Source organism: Vulpes vulpes, chromosome 13 (assembly GCF_048418805.1).
Source record: "Vulpes vulpes isolate BD-2025 chromosome 13, VulVul3, whole genome shotgun sequence".
In the NCBI taxonomy this organism is placed as follows: Eukaryota; Metazoa; Chordata; class Mammalia; order Carnivora; family Canidae; genus Vulpes; species Vulpes vulpes.
Genome location: NC_132792.1, coordinates 47,070,833 through 47,088,121, shown reverse-complemented (window position 1 = coordinate 47,088,121; position 17,289 = coordinate 47,070,833). Strand labels below are relative to the sequence as shown.

Genomic DNA, 17,289 nt, shown 5'->3' with positions numbered 1-17,289 from the left:
GTTTTAAAAAAAAAATTGTTAACTCTTTAGAAGCTGAGCTTCCCTTTCTTTAAGATGAGAAGGATGTTTCTTATGTTCCCACGTTCTCGGTCACTTCCCTATATGTTGTATAATTCTATTCCATGTGGCATTTGAAGCACTCTTACATCAAGAGGTTTCTTTTCCAGAAAAAAAAAATCGTTTCAAATATTTTTAAGAGCCATTTTGTAATAATTTTTAAGAGAATTTGGTGAACCAAATATTTAAAAAAGGAACCTATCCTGCTGAAATAGACTAGTGGATTGGAGTTCTATGGGAGCATGTTTTTCTTTTCTAAGAAATAGATATTTTAATACTTGGAAATATCTGATAATTTAATGATTACCTTCAAAAAGCCATGAGTTCCTCCTTATTTCTGGAGTTGGTGTGACATTATATCAAATGACATCCAAGGTCCCATCCTATTCTGATTGTAAGGTTTATCAGTTAAAATTTTTTCTGACTATAAATCTTTCTTCTGCGACATTTTTCTAGCCTTATAATCATGTAAAATAATGACCTTTCTTCCTATAATAATTTAGTTTTCTTAGTTCATACTTTCTCATAGAAATAGTATTCTTGGCATAATAATACCATTTATTATACCTAGTGGTGAATTTTCCATCATTCATGTAATTACCATAAGCTTACCGCTGTAGCAAGACAGGTCCTGGGATCTTTGCCATCAAGATAGAAAAAATTTAAAAATGGCAAATATTTACAGGAGAGAAGAAAACATTGTAAGGTTGTTACATTTTAAAATACATGTGAATTCATATATATATATATATATATATATAAAATTTCTTCAAGTTACAGATAGATTGTTCATATAATAGTACAAAATGAGTTTTAAAACATTTAAAAATATTTCATGTTATAAATCAGAATTTCCCAAATGTTCCAAAGAATGCTACTTCAGGTTGTTAAAGGCATGAATTTCCCAAAGAAAAGGAGCTACCGTCCAACCAATTGTTTGAAAAATGCTGTTTTAAGGTAAAACAACTTTAATCACCAAAAGACATCTCAGGGAATTTTTATGTTAATATGCACTTTGGCCAAGGTGGGATATACTTATCTATTGCATTTCTGAAACCTATTTGTCCACAGAGATTTTCTTCCCCTGCGTCCCCCAGAACATCTTTCAGGGATGCTGAAGACAAGATAAGTTGCTGTGAATATAAAGGGCAAATCAATCCGGTTTGTGAAATAACTGCTGAAAAAGTTTTTTAAAAAAAAAGTAGTCTAGAAAGAAGGAAAGAAAGGCTTGCATTTGTGAAGACCAACGATGGCTTGGAGAATGGAGTAAGAGATAGGTCATGGTTGGACTTCTTGAAATTAGTGGGATGTCTAAAAGATATATTTTAACATAAGTAACTGGAAGTCACTTGTCTAAATTTTGATGTGACATTTTTCAAATGAAAAAATTAACAGGTAAGGTAAAGCAAATGAAAAGAGGCTTACTATAATGTTATGGTGACCTCTTGTGGTTGCAAAGCAAAATGATCCTCTCCTTGGAAAATTAATTCTGACAGCATAGCAGCAGATAGTTTAGAGCTTAAATAACCTTTTCCAGTGTTCACCCAAACTATTATCAGGGGTTATCTCTTCAGAGTGGTATTAGAGGAAATTTCATCTTATATATTTCTGTAATGGTTGAAGTTTTACAAGAAGTACGCATTGCTTTGATGAGCATAAAAGAAAACAAAAAAGAACAAAATGTAAGAGGAAGTGATCATCTTTCTCAGGTTATTACTCAGAATATAGAATTTGGATTAAAGTACTAGCTAGTGTCCTTAAGCTTTGGAAACAAGTAGCCATTCCAAGATTGTGAACTTTTTAACTTTGCATAGTTACACTTGTGTAAATATTGTATCTGGATACTATGAGTGATGATTGAGTTTTGTTCTTTTCTAATCAGATTAACAATTTTTGCCATAGACCAAATTTTGCAATAAGAAATGAAATAGGGTCACTGAGGAACAGTGAGGTATTATGAAGGAAGACATGTACTGTATTAGGTCTAGGTTTAATTAATATATGGAAGCAAAAATAGTATTTTGTTAAAGTACAAAAGGTGAATCATTGGAGCAGATAGCACATTGCAAATCACTGACAGAAGAAATTTCATAGCCAGCCAACACCTGAAACACTTTTAGTTTCCTCTTCAGGAAGAAGAAAATAGGGGCATAGGGGCACCTGGGTGGCTCAGCGGTTGAGCATCTGCCTTTGGCTCAGGGCGTGATCCCGGGGTCCCAGGATGGACTCCCACATCGGGATCCCTGCATGGAGCCTGTTTCTCCCCCCTGCCTATGTCTCTGCCTTTCTCTCTCTGTGTCTCTCATGAATAAATACACAAAATCTTTAAAAAAAAAAAAAGGAAGAAGAAAATATTAAAATACCCTTACAACTTTGAATTATCCAAACTCAACAAAATGTAGATGGTTCCACTTCTAATCCCAAACATAAAAAATCTTTCTCACTGAAGTAGCCCAGAAAAGTCAATGATCCTGATGACAGTTTGCAAATTCTCCTGTTTATATGAGGTAAGTTAAACCAGAAGTGTGTTCTTGCTGGGTAACACGATAGCTGTTCTGAATCAACGTCAGGGGAGCAATCTTGGTTTGCCTGTAGCATTCCTGTGCTGAATTCAGTCACAGGCTTTCTGTTCTTTCTCACCGTAATTCACTTTAATCAAATTGAGATTCTTGAAGAACATACACAGGAGTTCAGTTCATGTGGCTTTCAAACTCATTTTTTTTTCCAGGATAATGTTTTTCTTGGGCTGACATGGGGGGTTTGTTTTGTTTTGACAAGTCTAATTAGAAAAGCTGAAGCACTGCAGGAGAATGTTAACAAAAGGTAATGGCCAACACATCTGCAAGAGCACTGCCTCTACTGAGCACATCTGCTTTTAGAAATCGGCCACCCCTGGTTTCTGACCTTTGCTTCCAGTGAGCAGTGTGGGGCCATCACACCACCTGCTGCACTGCCCACCACACTGCAGAGAGTTTGCCTTTTTCTGAACACACAGGAAGGACTGCAGTGTTAAACCAGAACTTTGGGAGGAATGGCTGATTCCAAGTCTGGGCAAAAATTGTACAAAATGAGCATGGAACATCCTGTCATTACAGAAAGCAAGGAAGCTATCAAAAACTACCAGGGTTATAGCAAAAGAACATGTTATGTTTAAATCCATAAATTAATAAATTAAAAATACTATTTTAATAGTATTTTTAATACTATTTAATACTATGACCTGATATTTAATACTATGACCTGAGCCAAAGGCACATGCTTAAACAACTCTCAGGTCATGATCCCAACATCCTGGGATGGAGCCCCGGGTCAGGCTCCCTGCTCAGAGGGGAGCCTGCTTCTCTGTCTCTCTCTGCCTGCTTCTCCCTCTGCTCATTCTCTCTCTCTCTCTCTCTCTGTCAAACAAATAAAATCTTAAAAATACATAAAAATTAAAAATACTATTTTTTATTAAAATAAAACACCAGTTACTTTTGGAGGAGGCTAGGTGACAAACTCATTATTTGGAAAAGTGGTAAGTAGTAGTTAATTAAGATTTCATCCTACCTTCCTATATAAGAACTATACATTAGGGATACCTGGGTGACTCAGTCTGCTAAGCAACCCAACTCTTGATTTCGGCTCAGGTCATAATCTCAGGGTCGTGAGATCAAGCCCTGCATCAGGCTCTGCACTCAGCAGGGAGTCTGCTTGAGATTCTCTCCCTCTCCCTCTGTTCCTCTCCCCACTCATGCTCTCTTTCTTTCTCTCTCTCTCTCTCTCTCTCAAATAAATAAAATCTTAAGAAAAAAAGAATGCTAAGGGTAACCAGTAGTTGATACTAAAAGTTTCTTTTTTATAGTAGTCCAGCTAATCAATGAAGACAGAATGATAAACTAAAAAAAAAAAAAAATCATTTTGTTACTTCAAATGAAATAATGGATCTGGGTGATAATCACAAATAGCGGATGACATTTTTAAAAAGTGAAATATGAGGGGCCTGGCTAGCTCAGCTGGTAGAGCATGCAGCTCTTAATCTCAGGGGTCATAGATTCAAGCTCCATGTTGGACATAGAGATTACTTAAAAATAAGAAAAAATTTTCAGAAAGAGGGAGAGAGACAGATGTTACATACATGCTGATGGAGATATTCAATACCGCTGTGAAGTGTTCTTACAAAACAATCTAACATAAAAAAGACCTAGCTTCCAGATCTAACTACCAATTTATAGGAATTACAGGAAACAGAGCATCAAGTTAAATGACACCTCAGGTGCAATCACCAAATTCCAAACTGTGGAAAAGTCTATAGAACATGTGACCCAGCTTCTTAAACAAAAAATAGCACTAATGGGAGGGAAAGTATACCTAGAAGAAAGTTAAGAGACATATAAACCAATTGTAATGTCTCTTCATTCAAACAAATCAAATTAAAAAAAAAAAGAATGCTGAGAAAATTTGAACATTGGATATTTAATGTTAATAAATAACTTTAGTATTATAATAGAATTATAATTATATTGTAAAAGTGTCTTTATCTTTTAGAGATACTGAAATCTGTGCATCAAAAAATATGATATATTGGGTTTACTTGAAAATAATTCAGGGAGAGGGGTGGGTGGACAAGGTTGTAAATCAGGTGGTGGCTAACTATGGACCAGAAGCCGAATCTGGCCCACCACCTGTTTTTATAAATGAAGTTTATTAGATCACAGTCATGCTTGTTTATTTATGTGTGGTCTTTGGCTGCTTTTCTGCAACAATGTCATAGTTGAGTAGTTACAACAGACAGTATGGCCCACAATGCCTAAAATACTTCCTATCTTGCCCTATACAGAAAAAGCTTGCTGATACCTGGAATAGCTAAATCAAAATTGGCTGTGAGTGGATTATTACTGAAGCTGGGTGATGCTTACATGGTAGTTATAATTCTTCTTATGGGACACCTAGTGTTTTAAAATTTAAACCAACCCACCAGTACTACAGCTTTAGGAAAAGACTTTGACTTGGCCTTTGACTTGATCATTGAGGATGGCATCCTCTCTCCACCCCAAGGTGCATCCTACCCAACGCTCTAACGCTCAAGACCTTCCCAGGGACCACTCAGGAGTGGGTGTGGCTGTCCACTTGGAGAACTACCTCAGAGCTTAGCAAGGCCTTGGCCTGCTGTAGTCAGCTGCACCACAACAATCCAGAAGACTATTCATGGGAAGCAACCTGGATCTCCTTTGCTTATTCACTGCCTTTTAAAAAACCTACTATATCTAGAAAGAAAGTTTTTGTTTTCAGGGCAACAGACACTGTACCTCTCCAAGGGGTATCTCTATTTCTTGGAAAAAATAAGTTGATCCTCTAAATGCTCTGAAGCTAATGACACTTAAAAGCTCCTAAAATTGATGGAGCGCCTGAGTAGTTCAGTCGGTTAAGCATCTGCCTTTGGGTCAGGTCGAGACCCCAGTGTTCTGGGATTGAGCCTCACATTGGGCTCCCTGCTTGGCAGGGAGCCTGCTTCTCCCTCTCCCTCTACTAGCTGCTCCCCCACTTGTGCTCTCTCTCTAATAAATAAAATCTTCAAAAAGAAAAGCAAAGAAAGCTCTTAAGATTGAGAGAGCTCTTAAAATCGAGAGAAAGTCATGATAAATCCTATGTATCTTATAAATAAGCATATACATGTATGTATCATGCTGTAAACCCCCCCCCAAAAAAAAATAACCTCATTCCTCAAATAATACACTTACCAAATACAGTTTCCTAGAGAAAGGCAGAGCTAATGACTATACGAGCAAGTTAGGTCATTCTAGAAGTCCAGTGCTGGTTCTTCCTGCAAACAGCCCCCCTCAAGCTATGCTACTTAGCAGTTGAGAGACAAAAAGGTGAGTGAAACACTGTTTCTGGACTGAGGATCCAGTGGCACAGGGTTAAGATAACAGTGGTTGGTAATAACAGGAGGAAGAGGAAAGCCATTGCAGGGGTTTCTTTTATTACCTACTTAGTACACATGACTTAATGTGTTAAGCATTCTTTTTTTTTCTTAAGGTTTTAAAATTTTATTCATGGGAGACAGAGAGAGAGAGAGGGAGAGAGAGGCAGAAACACAGGCAGAGGGAGAAGCAGGCTCCATGCAGGGAGCCTGCCTGATGCAGAACTCGATCCTGGGACGCCGGGATCATGACCTGAGCCAAAGGCAGACACGCTCAACCACTGAGCCATCCAGGGGCCCTTGGGTTAAGCATTCTAAGGATATTATCTCACTTAATCTTTACAATAAACTCTGAGGCAAGTATTATTATGCTCATTTTACACATGGAAATACTGGTGCGTAGAGATGAAGTTACTTACACCCTTACTCTGCCACAGTCCAAGCTGCTCTCCTCAACATCGTTGGTAGTTTAAACACTGAAATAAACATTTTTCTTTTGTTTGCACCATGGGGACGGATTAATAAAGAAACTCCAGATACATGTCACTGTGCTGGGTTCCCTCTCATCTCTCACAAGTTGGATTTCATCTTTGACAAGTACCTTTAGCAGGAATGAGACATTTTTGTTTGTGCCAAGTTTGAAGAATAATATGAAGAAGTACTTGGCCTGCCTCATTCATGAATTTTGCAGTCGCAAAGGAAGTTGACATATATCATTTTTTTTATTGTTTTTTAGTCCTTAAAATATTTTTTTTAAGTAACCTCTATACCGGACATGGAGCTCAAACCTACAACCCTGAGATGAAGGGTCGCATGCTCTACAGCCAACGAACAGCCCCCGGTATCTGTCATTGGAACTTGGCTCTACACATAAATGTAAAGGTCTTTTTACACACACACATACACAAAAGTCTTTTTTGAGCATGTTGACATGCAGAGGTAGCTCTGGGCAAAACTATGAGGATTGTATGTTGTACTATAAATGTTTTAACAATTGGCTCTCCCTCCAAAATATGTGTGTACACGTTTATTATAAATTTTACTAATATAAAGGATGTGTACCACCCAATCTACAAATAACAATGAAATAATGCTGCATGTTGTAAATTCCATATAATAGATTGATTTTCACAGAATGCTTTCCTTGATCTTTGTTCAACTCGAGTATCTGTAGCCAATCTTTGGTTTGACAAAATAAATGTAGTTCCAACATGAATGATGCTGGATATTTTTATTTACATTAAAGAGTAGGATGAAAGTGAATCAGTAAAGACATGTATCCGAACTACACTTGTTCCTTATCACATGAGGGCTATCTTTGTTAAATCAGAAAATCATCTTTGAAAACTGGAAGACTTATGTCTCCAAATTTTACAATTCACAATGTAATGGCTAGAGGTACCACATACTTTAAAGTTTAGTTTGCATTATTAACATTTTCTCAAGCCTGGACAAACAAATGAAGTGGGAGAGCGAGGTTCTTGTCTCACGGAGTCAAAGAATGAATCTCAAGGACAAAGCAGAGCAAGTAAAGTGATAGAAGTTTATTAAGCAAGAATACAGAGAAAGTTATCAGGAGTGAGAGAGATCCTGACAGGGTTAGCAACTTGGGCCTCCACTGACAAGTCTTTTATTTATTTAGGGATCTTGTGGTCTTACCATTCTTGTGTTGTCTTGGTTTGATTAAGAACTCATGATAACGTCCTTAATGGCTTACTTCTTTTTTTTTTAATTAATTAATTTATTTATTTACTCATGAGAGACAGAGAGAGGCAGAGACATAGGCAGAGGGAGAAGCAGGCTCCATGCAGGGAGCCTGATGTGGGACTCCATCCCGGGACTCCAGGATCACGCCCTGGGCTGAAGGCAGGCGCTAACCCACTGAGCCACCCAGGGATCCCTAATGGCTTACTTCTTTAAGGTCTGGGCATTCTTTGTTGGTCATATGACTGTCATAAAAAAGACACCCTCCCCACCCCACCCAGGGCAGGTGGTCTAGCCTGTTCTGTTCCCTTATCTCTGGTTTCCTTACACCTCAGTATTTTGGGGATTTCCATGAGCTTGATCACATAGCCCCCTATTTATCTCTCCCTACCTAACCTTGCCTCTCCTTTACTCACAACCAACAAATCACCAAGCCCTGATTTGTACCATTTGCCTATTTCCATGTTCTAATCACTCCCACTATGGTCAACTTGAAGCTACAATAATGATACCATTAAACCTTGCTTGAAAAGGAATACACAGCAGCAAACCATTATATAGGTTATCTACCAAATATATACAGTAGACTTAATCTCAAGTGCATAAATAATAATATAATAAAATAATCAGAGGATGATGAGTTTGATTTATAATTTATTTAATTGTGGGTTTGTATTAAACTGAACTGTATAAAATTACTGACAGGCAACCACTTGTTTGAGCTACAAGAGTTAGAAGTTCATAGGATTCAACCTAAAACATACTCAGGGAGTTTGGAGATGCTGGAAATGTTGGGGGTAGGGTTGGATAATGATGGATGGTAGTCAAAAGGACTTCTACTATTTATTAAATGCTCTCAAGTCCTGAGCACTGTACTAACCCAAGTCTGACTCTCTGTGATTTTCAACAACTAAAGCAGAATTTGTGATTGTGATTCAATCTTATGTAGCTTTCCCAGTTTGAAAATATGGAGACGGACGCCTGGGTGGCTCAGAGGTTGAGCATCTGCCTTTGGCCCAGGGCGTGATCCTGGAGTCCTGGGATCAAGTCTCCTGTCGGGCTTCCTACATGGAGCCTGCTTCTCCCTCTGCCTGTGTCTCTGCCTCTCTCTGTCTCTTATGAATAAATAAAATATTAAAAAAAAAAAGAAAATACGGAGACAGACTAGAAAATTTCTGGCACTTTAAATTCAACTAAGAATTTAACACAATATATATGAAAGTGAATTATGATATATGTAAAATAGTGTTCAAGGTATTTGACACAGTTTTTGAGCTAAGTATAGAAAAGAACAAGCACTCCTTTTTGGAGCATGAAACTCAATAATTAAGTCCTGGCTTAATTAAGTACGTACTGTATTACCACCTGTGCATTTTGAGGTGCCTCATGGATGTTGAGATCTGATTTCTTATCTGTGATTTGGGTGATAATACTATCTGCCCAGATATATGTTCCATTGACTGTGAGGTTTAAATGGGAAAAAGAAAATAGAGAGTGTCTTATAAAAGGTCCCATTTTGCAAAGGTAGTGGCTTATTATAGGATCCCTGCTCTGTGTATTTGCCTTCAGGATTGCTTTCTGGGCTCTGCTCCCAGACTTGGGGCTGGGGGCAGGGGACAAGGGGCGGGGTAGGGGGAGGGGTGGGCTGGGGGGTAAACAACTATCTGCCTTTGCAAGGGTTAAGACGTTCCTAAACATTTGCTTTACAAACAACTGCATTGCTGAATTCGCGCTTCTCAGGATTCTTCAAATTGCCGGCTCACAACCAATCTATTTACAACTTAATTTTTAAAAAAGAAGAAAAGCCTTCCCTTCTTCCATATTAACAGTCCTCAAGAAATTTAGGACAAATGCAATTCACAATGGAAAGCTCAGGCACTCAGATGGAGGGAGGAATGTTCCCAAAACACACAGGTGTCTCAGGCCTTCCAGTGGCAAAGCTGGGAGGGGGCCAGTTGCTCTGGGAGGGGAAGAGCAGAGCCCTGACCCTCCCTCCCTCCTACTCTCCTTCTCCCTGTTGAGGTTTCCTTGGCTTGTCTTGCTGATTCACTGTTGCTGTGAAAACAGGGCTGAGCATGCTGTTGAGATCCACAGAAACCAGAGGAAACTAGTCATAAAAACCCTGAGTACTGACTATCAGCTGATAGATCTCTTCCTGATAGCGCCTCATAACAGCTCACACTTTTTTCCAGACTAGAGCAAATCTTCAGGAGCCGACCAGGATCCAGAGCTGTGTCAGCCCCACTTGGCAGTGATCTCTTTCCCCATGCTTGAGGGCGCCGAGCTGTACTTCAACGTGGACCATGGCTACCTGGAAGGCCTGGTGCGTGGGTGCAAGGCCAGCCTCCTGACCCAGCAGGACTACATCAACCTGGTCCAGTGCGAGACCCTGGAAGGTAAGCCCTGCTCTTCCCACCATTTAAAAAGGGGAAAAAGGAAATGATGCTGCCCATTGGAAGCCTGGGAAAGGGACTGTGCTCCTATGGCCTGAGAGTCCAAAACAGGTTCTTATTCCCAGGGCCCAGATTTCAGCGGCCCATGCACTTGGAGGAGGGAAAAAAAAATTACATCTTTCTTTTCCATTTTCTCTAAGTGAAATTTAGCATTTCCTTTTATTGTGAATGTAGGCAACAAGTCACAGTGGTTAGTTAGTACTGTGTCACCAACAGAAATGCAATATTTTCATATCCCTCTACGATTCTTGCAGATATTTTGAAATATTTATATTTTCATGATTTCACAATTAAACTTGGCATTGCACTTATTCTTTAATCTTGATATTTAATGTCTTAATAAAGTACAGTGTTACGCCTGTTTTATTTTTTAATTTTTTTAGAGAGAGAGCACACATGCTAGAAGGGGGAGGGGCAGAGGGAGATAATTTTTTTTAAGCTTTTATTTTTTTATTCATGAGAGACGCAGAGAGAGAGGCAGAGACATAGGCAAAGGGAAAAGTAGGCTCGTTGCAGGGAGCCCCATGTGGGACTCGATCCCAGGACCCTGGGATCACAACCTGAGCCAAAGGCAGGCGCTCAACCACTGAGCCACCCAGGCGTCCCAAAAGGGAGAGAATTTTAAGCTGACCCTGAGTAGGGCTCACTCTCACCACCCTGAGATCATGACCTGAGTTGAAATCAAGAGTGGGACACTCAAACAATTGGGCCACCCAGGCGTTACAGAGTGTGACACATTTTAAAACATCTTGATCACTATAGTTAACACATTTTGTTCACTTTGCAATCCTATGTATTTTCATTCTACATATTTATAAATAATATCTGGAGAAAGACTTCATCAAACTGCTCAACGACACATGCTTCCCCTGCCCCTCAAAATGCTAAGAAATTTGGTCTAGAGAATTTTATTCTATATGTAGTTTTTCAGTATATATTGATAATAAGATTTATTTGAAGTTTATCTCTAACTGAAGCTTGAGAAAAAAGAGATGGGTGGGTGGTGAGGCCAAGCCCTGTATTCAAAAGTACTAATCTTGACTTCTGCTAAGTGGAGACAGGTGGCCTAAGGCTCACCACCTCTGAGCCTCAGAGTCCTCACTTGTAGAATGCAGTGGTGATGCCTGCTTTGCCTGCTTTGTTTGGAGAAACAAATGAAGTAATACATGAGAGATATGTTAGAAAACGTGAAGCACATGTGAATGGAAATTATCCTTTTTTAAGCACTTTATTGAGGTGTGATTGACATACATAAAACTGTGTATATTTAATGTATTACAACCTGATGAAATTAGGGGTAAGTATACATCCATGAAATCATCACCACAATCTATGCCGCAAATCTATCCATTACCTCCAAAAGTTTCTTCCTGCCTGCTATTATTTGTGTGTGTGTGTGTGTGTGTGTGTGTGTCAACTGCATTCTCTATGCTGTACAGTAGATCTCTAGAACTTATTAATCTGTGTTTCCAAAACTTTGTACCCATTGACTAAAACCTCCCCATTGCTCCCTTTACTTTGGAAATGATCTTTAAGCTACAGTTTTTTCAAAACTCTATCAAACATTTTGCATCTGTAATACAGCATTTTTATTATAAAAATATCTATGCTAGTTCATTTTGAAATGTACTTATAAAATCAATATATGTCAATAGTAAGGTGCTTTAAAACTTCCAGATTATTCTAGAAGAAACAAAGTAAGAAGGATCAAACTGCTAGAAAGTGTGTTGAAAGCAGAAACAAAACAAAAAACCTGAAGGTGACTTTGCTGAGGCTGAAGGTCCTGGGTCATTTGCTTGTGGTTTTGACTTGTTAAAGCCAGAGTTGAGGTGGAGCTGTTCAAATGGAGATAGATGCTCTCCTTTCATTAGCAATGGAGACAGCTAGAAAAATCTTTCAGATGATAAATAATTTTGTGGGCTACAAATAATTGCAATATAATCCCAAATCCTAAATCATTTCAACATATTAAATTAGAAGCTTAATGACTAGAGAATATTAATCATGTACAGAAAATCTACATAAATATTGCGATAACTTTGTAGAGCGATAGAGCGTAACTAATACTTATCATGGTGAGCATTCCATAATGTATACAGTTGTTGAATCATTGTCATAACCTGAAACTAATATAATGTATGTCAACTCTACTTGAATAAAAAAGAGAGAATGTGCTTAAAGAAGAAAAAGTGAATGAATGCAGGGAAAAATGAGTGTTTTTTTAACAGAAGCCACTAGAATGATTTGTATTTAGTTTTCAGTCAAGCTTTTATTTTTTAAAATTTAAGTAATCTCTACACCTAATGTGGAGCTCGAACTCAGGACCCCAAGGTCAAGAGCCAGCTCTCCTTCAACTGAGCCAGCCTAGCGCCACCACCCAAGCTTTTAAACGAGTTTAGGAATGCAAATTTAACACAAACAATACATAAAATGTGATACAAAATCTGGTTTAGCCTGCTCACCAAAGAATCCAGAGAAACCACCCTCAGCTTCAATTTGGGAGTGGAAAAAGGATTTCAGACCCTTTTGAAGACCTGAAGCAAGAATCTTTTTAGAAAAGTACACACAAATGCATAACATACAAAATTTTCCATGGAATATCAGGGGTCATGGTTAAGAAAGCCTGGCACATACATCAATTGTTTATTGTCCCCGTACCTCAGGTTTACATCCTTCTTTCCTCCTAATAATATATTTTTTTTAGCCAGTCATTTCACACCCCTGTTTGAATCTGTGTACCAATCTGTTTGGAGACTCCCAGGAATATCAAGTGTGAGTCAATAAACTGCGGGTTATAATGGCTGCTGAGAAAGTAAATCTAAATAGGGACTTCATGTCTGCATTAACAGTTGAGGATACTGAGGCTTAGAATGACTGTGTCTAGTCTGACACTCTTATCAGGGAGTATAGACATATCTGCATCTCTTTTCCTACTAAAATGTCTGTGCCTCCTGAGCATGAACTGGAGCTAAATGATGATTGTCTGTGTTGATGCTAGTTCCATTTTGATATAGAAAATAATAAGGCCTGCCCTACCCGATTATTTCATAGGCTGTTGGGAGATAACTTGTGAAAAGCAATGCACTGTTTGCATCTGCACATTTACGGAGAGAAACTCAACTATCTTCTGAGCTGGATTACCAATTGAGAAGAGGGGAGCCTGGCTGGCTCAGTCAGTACAGCATGTGACTCTTGATCTGGGGGTTATAAGTTCAAGCCCCATACTGGGTATAGAGATCACTTAAAAGTAAAATTTTAAAAAAGGGAGTTGAGGGACGCCCGGGTGGCTCAGTGGTTGAGCATCTGCCTTCGGCCCAGGGTGTGATTGATCCTGGGGTCCCGGGATCGAGTCCCACATTGGGCTCCCTGCATGGAGTCTGCTTCTCCCTCTGCCTGTATCTCTGCCCCTATCTGTGTGTGTGTGTGTGTGTGTGTCTCATGAATAAAGAAATAAAATCTTTAAAATAAAAAAAAAGGACTTATTCCTTACCAAAAAAGGGGGCAGGAGTTGAAGAGAAGAAATCAAGTTCAAAAAACAAAAAACAAAATAAAAAAAAAGAAATCAAGGTCATTTTTTTTGGGCTAGCTGGTAAGGACTTCAGGGTTTCTGTTTCCGTTTGCATAAAATGTGCACTGTACCAACAATGGATGAAGAAAAGTAGGTAAAGAAAAGCTAACTTGGCAAATATTAAATTTGCCTTTAGTCTTTTCAAATTCTCTAGGCTTCAAAGGGGTTCTGACACCAACAAGTTGTTTTAGAATTACTTAGAAAGAACACATAAGGTTTCAGGTAAATTTAGAAGAGAAAATGAAGATTGTCTAGAAAAGCTTTTTGAAAAATCCTAGAATTCGTAACTGCTTAACTGGGTATATAATTGTGCCAGTGTGATCAGAAATACTCATCTGTTCCAAGGTCTGCCCCTGACTAACAGCGACCTGAATCAGTTGCTAGAACACTCCGTGACTCAGTCTTTCCCAGAGACAAAGGAGCGAAACTAGTTCACATGGCCTGGTCCCACTGGTAGTGCTGGGAGGCTGTATCACATGGAAACTTTAAAGTCTTTAAAAGTGATTTTGCAGCAAAATAATACTGCTAAAGGGACATGAAATACTCTTTTAAAGAATTAACACTTTTTTAAAAAAAATATTACGACTCTGTTTCTTAGAGCAGCTTTTAAGTTAGCAGCAATTTTTGTTGTTGTTGTTGTTAGCAGCAAAATTGAGGAGAAAGTACAGAGATTTCCCATATAGCTCCTGCCTCCACACGCAGCCTCGCCACCGCCAGCATTCCCCCACTGCAGCCCACAGTGCACTTGTTATAACTGATGAACCTACACTGATGCATGTTAATACCCAGAGTCCATAGTTTATGTTATGGTTCACTCTCGGTATTATACATTATGGGCTTGGACAAATATATAATGACATGTATCCGTCATTATCGTCATACAAAGTATTTTCACTGCCCTAAAAATCCTCTGTTGCACCTGTTCATTCCTGGCCTGCAACCCCACTTCTGGCGACCACCAATCTTTTTGCTGTCTCATAGTTTTGCCTTTTCCAGAATGTGATATAGTTAGAATTATACAGTGTGCAGCCCTTTCAGATTGGCTTCTCTCACTTAATCACATGCATTTAAGTTCTTTTCATGGCAACACTGCTGTTTTCATTAGAATTTTTAAAATTACAAATAAGACTGCGGTAAATATTCTTTCCTCTTCAAAGAAGACAAGGTGGTAAAATTAATACTTGAGAGCTCTAGAATTTAGTCACTGATCTTTTCTAAAATATATGGTGAGAAGTGTCCACTGGCCTTGTGAATTGAAACTTCACTTTGTCCTCTCTTGCCATATATTTTTTTTAAGGGAATGAGGAAATCTGATTATATCTCACCAACAATTATGTCCCTTTTAGGGGACATGACCTTCCTTCCTCTCCAATAGGAATTATTTTAACAACAATATATTAATCATTTCTGGCCAGAGTCGAGGAAGTAAAACTGAATAAGATAGAGTCTCTGCCCTACAAGGGTTCCCACTCTGAAGAATAAAAATATTAAAAAATAAGAACTCTTAATGGGGGCAGTTGGGCAGGACCTATCAAAATTCCAAATGCATACATGCTTGGCCTGGGACCTCATATAGCATTGTTTAGAATAGCAAAAGATGGAAGCAAATCAAATGTCCATCTGCAGGGAACTGATTAAACTACTTATGTAACATTCACATAACAGAATATTCTGTAGCTATTAAAAAAACAACAACAACACGACAACACCCCTTTAAGAGGACTGATATGGAAATTCGATCACCAAGATCTATTAAGGGGAAGAACTATGTGTGGCATAGTACTCTTTAGGAAAAGGGCAGATAAATTTAAAAATATTTTTTCTATATGCTGGTCTAGATACAAAGAAACTAAAAGGTTCCAACAAAACTAAAAATAGTAGTCACCTGCATCTAGGAATGAGTGGGCGGGGGTGGTGGTATATGACAAGCACAGGCAACCTTTCACTTTCTATCTATATTTATACCTACTATCTATTTTTAAGTGAAAAAATACATATAGGAGGAGGACTTCGTTCAAAGGGCTTTCTTCATGCTCCCTTAAATACTATTTGAACCTCCAATTATAGCACTTAGTTTTTCCACCTTGTATTAAAAATGCATATCTAATGCCATCACGTCCCTGTTCAAAAATACTTCAATGGCTTTCATCAGGCAGGATAAACTTTACCCTTGGTTCAAAAGGCTGGAGCAGTCTTGCTGATCTCTACCTTGCAAGCATTTTCTCAAAACTCTTCTACCTTTTGTGAAGTTTATCCCTTCGGTGACAAATTCTGTTCTCTAACCTGTCTGCCTGGAGAACACTCATTCCTCTTTACAGTCTCCACTCGAGTTACTTCCTCTGTAAATCTTTTGACTGCAGCCCTGTTGGGGTACAATCGACAGGCCTTACCTTTGTACTCTATTGTACCTTGAAATGGACCTGATTCTCTGACATGCATAGATGCGTCATGCTGGGAGGACACTTGTCTTGCTTGACTATCTAGCCCCTGGAAGTAACAGTTAAGGGCTTAACTCATAAATGAATAAATGAATCTATCGCCTCCTATACTATAAGTTTCTCAAGGACAGAAACTATCAATATGTGAGGCCACCAAGGAATAAGATAAGTGGTGGGGGAGATACTTTTACAATGTATATGTATATCAAATGTACACTTTAAATACCTTACAGTCTTGTTTGTCAGTTGTACTTCAATGAACCTGAAATTTTAAAAAGAAATATTCATTTTTTTAAAAGGAGCAGAGGCTATATGCTTTAATGTGCTAGTTCCCCTAGCCTACGGCTGTGTTTTGCACATAGTAAGAATCTGAAAATTCACCTTAGAAATGCCTGCATGTTTGGGTTCAAGTCCTAGCATTTCTACTTTCTGGCTCTAGGATATTAAGCCAGGTTGCTTAACTTTTAGCATGAGGCTTTCTTATCTGATACTTAGATAATATCTCCCTGGCCTAACTCCCAGTGATCAAGAGCATCAGAAAATTCTGAAAATGTTTTGTAAACTTTAAATCATAAGAATTCCTAGGAAACCATAAGTACCTCCCTCAACTACAGTGTGTTTACAACAAGAACTAGTTTCCCCTGTTTTGCTAGACTTTTGAATTCCTGGAATAATTCTTCCCATCTCATGGTTATGATTAGTGGTGTTTTGTATATATATATATATACATATATATATATATATATATATATATATATATGGTTCTATGTAGCTGATTCTGTTCTTCAGAGAGCACCAGTTTGTTTGGTGAATAAGAACCAAAATGAGGAGTTTCAACCCTGGTTGACATGCATGGAATTGTATAATGAAGTACTATGTGGTCCTAAGTTTTTAGCACAAAATAAATCTACCAATATTTGTAGTTTATGTGATAAAAATCGTATTAGGTGATAGTAGAGAATATGATAAGCAGTAAGATATTATTCACTCCCTAAACAGTTCTCTAGTTGAGGATCTCATAAATAAGTAAAAACAATCCAAGTTTTAACATGCAAGAATGAGGGGCAGCCCGGGTGGCTCAGTGGTTTAGCACTGCCTTCGGCCCAGGTTGTGATCCTGGAGACCCGGGATCGAGTCCCACGTCAGGCTCCCTGCATGAGGCCTGCTTCT

The 17,289-nt window shown here is 38.5% G+C and overlaps 1 protein-coding gene across 1 annotated transcript in view; it reads left to right on the top strand.

Annotated features, from left to right (window-relative positions):
- Positions 1-9,810: 9,810 nt before the first annotated feature.
- The window catches only part of ATP6V0D2 (ATPase H+ transporting V0 subunit d2), a 44,148-nt gene continuing 36,669 nt past the window's right edge, over positions 9,811-17,289 (top strand). Inside the window, exon 1 of the mRNA XM_026014844.2 lies at positions 9,811-10,056. Within this exon, the coding sequence (XP_025870629.1) occupies positions 9,927-10,056 (130 nt within the window). The 5' untranslated portion in view covers positions 9,811-9,926. The remainder of the gene's footprint in view (positions 10,057-17,289) is intronic.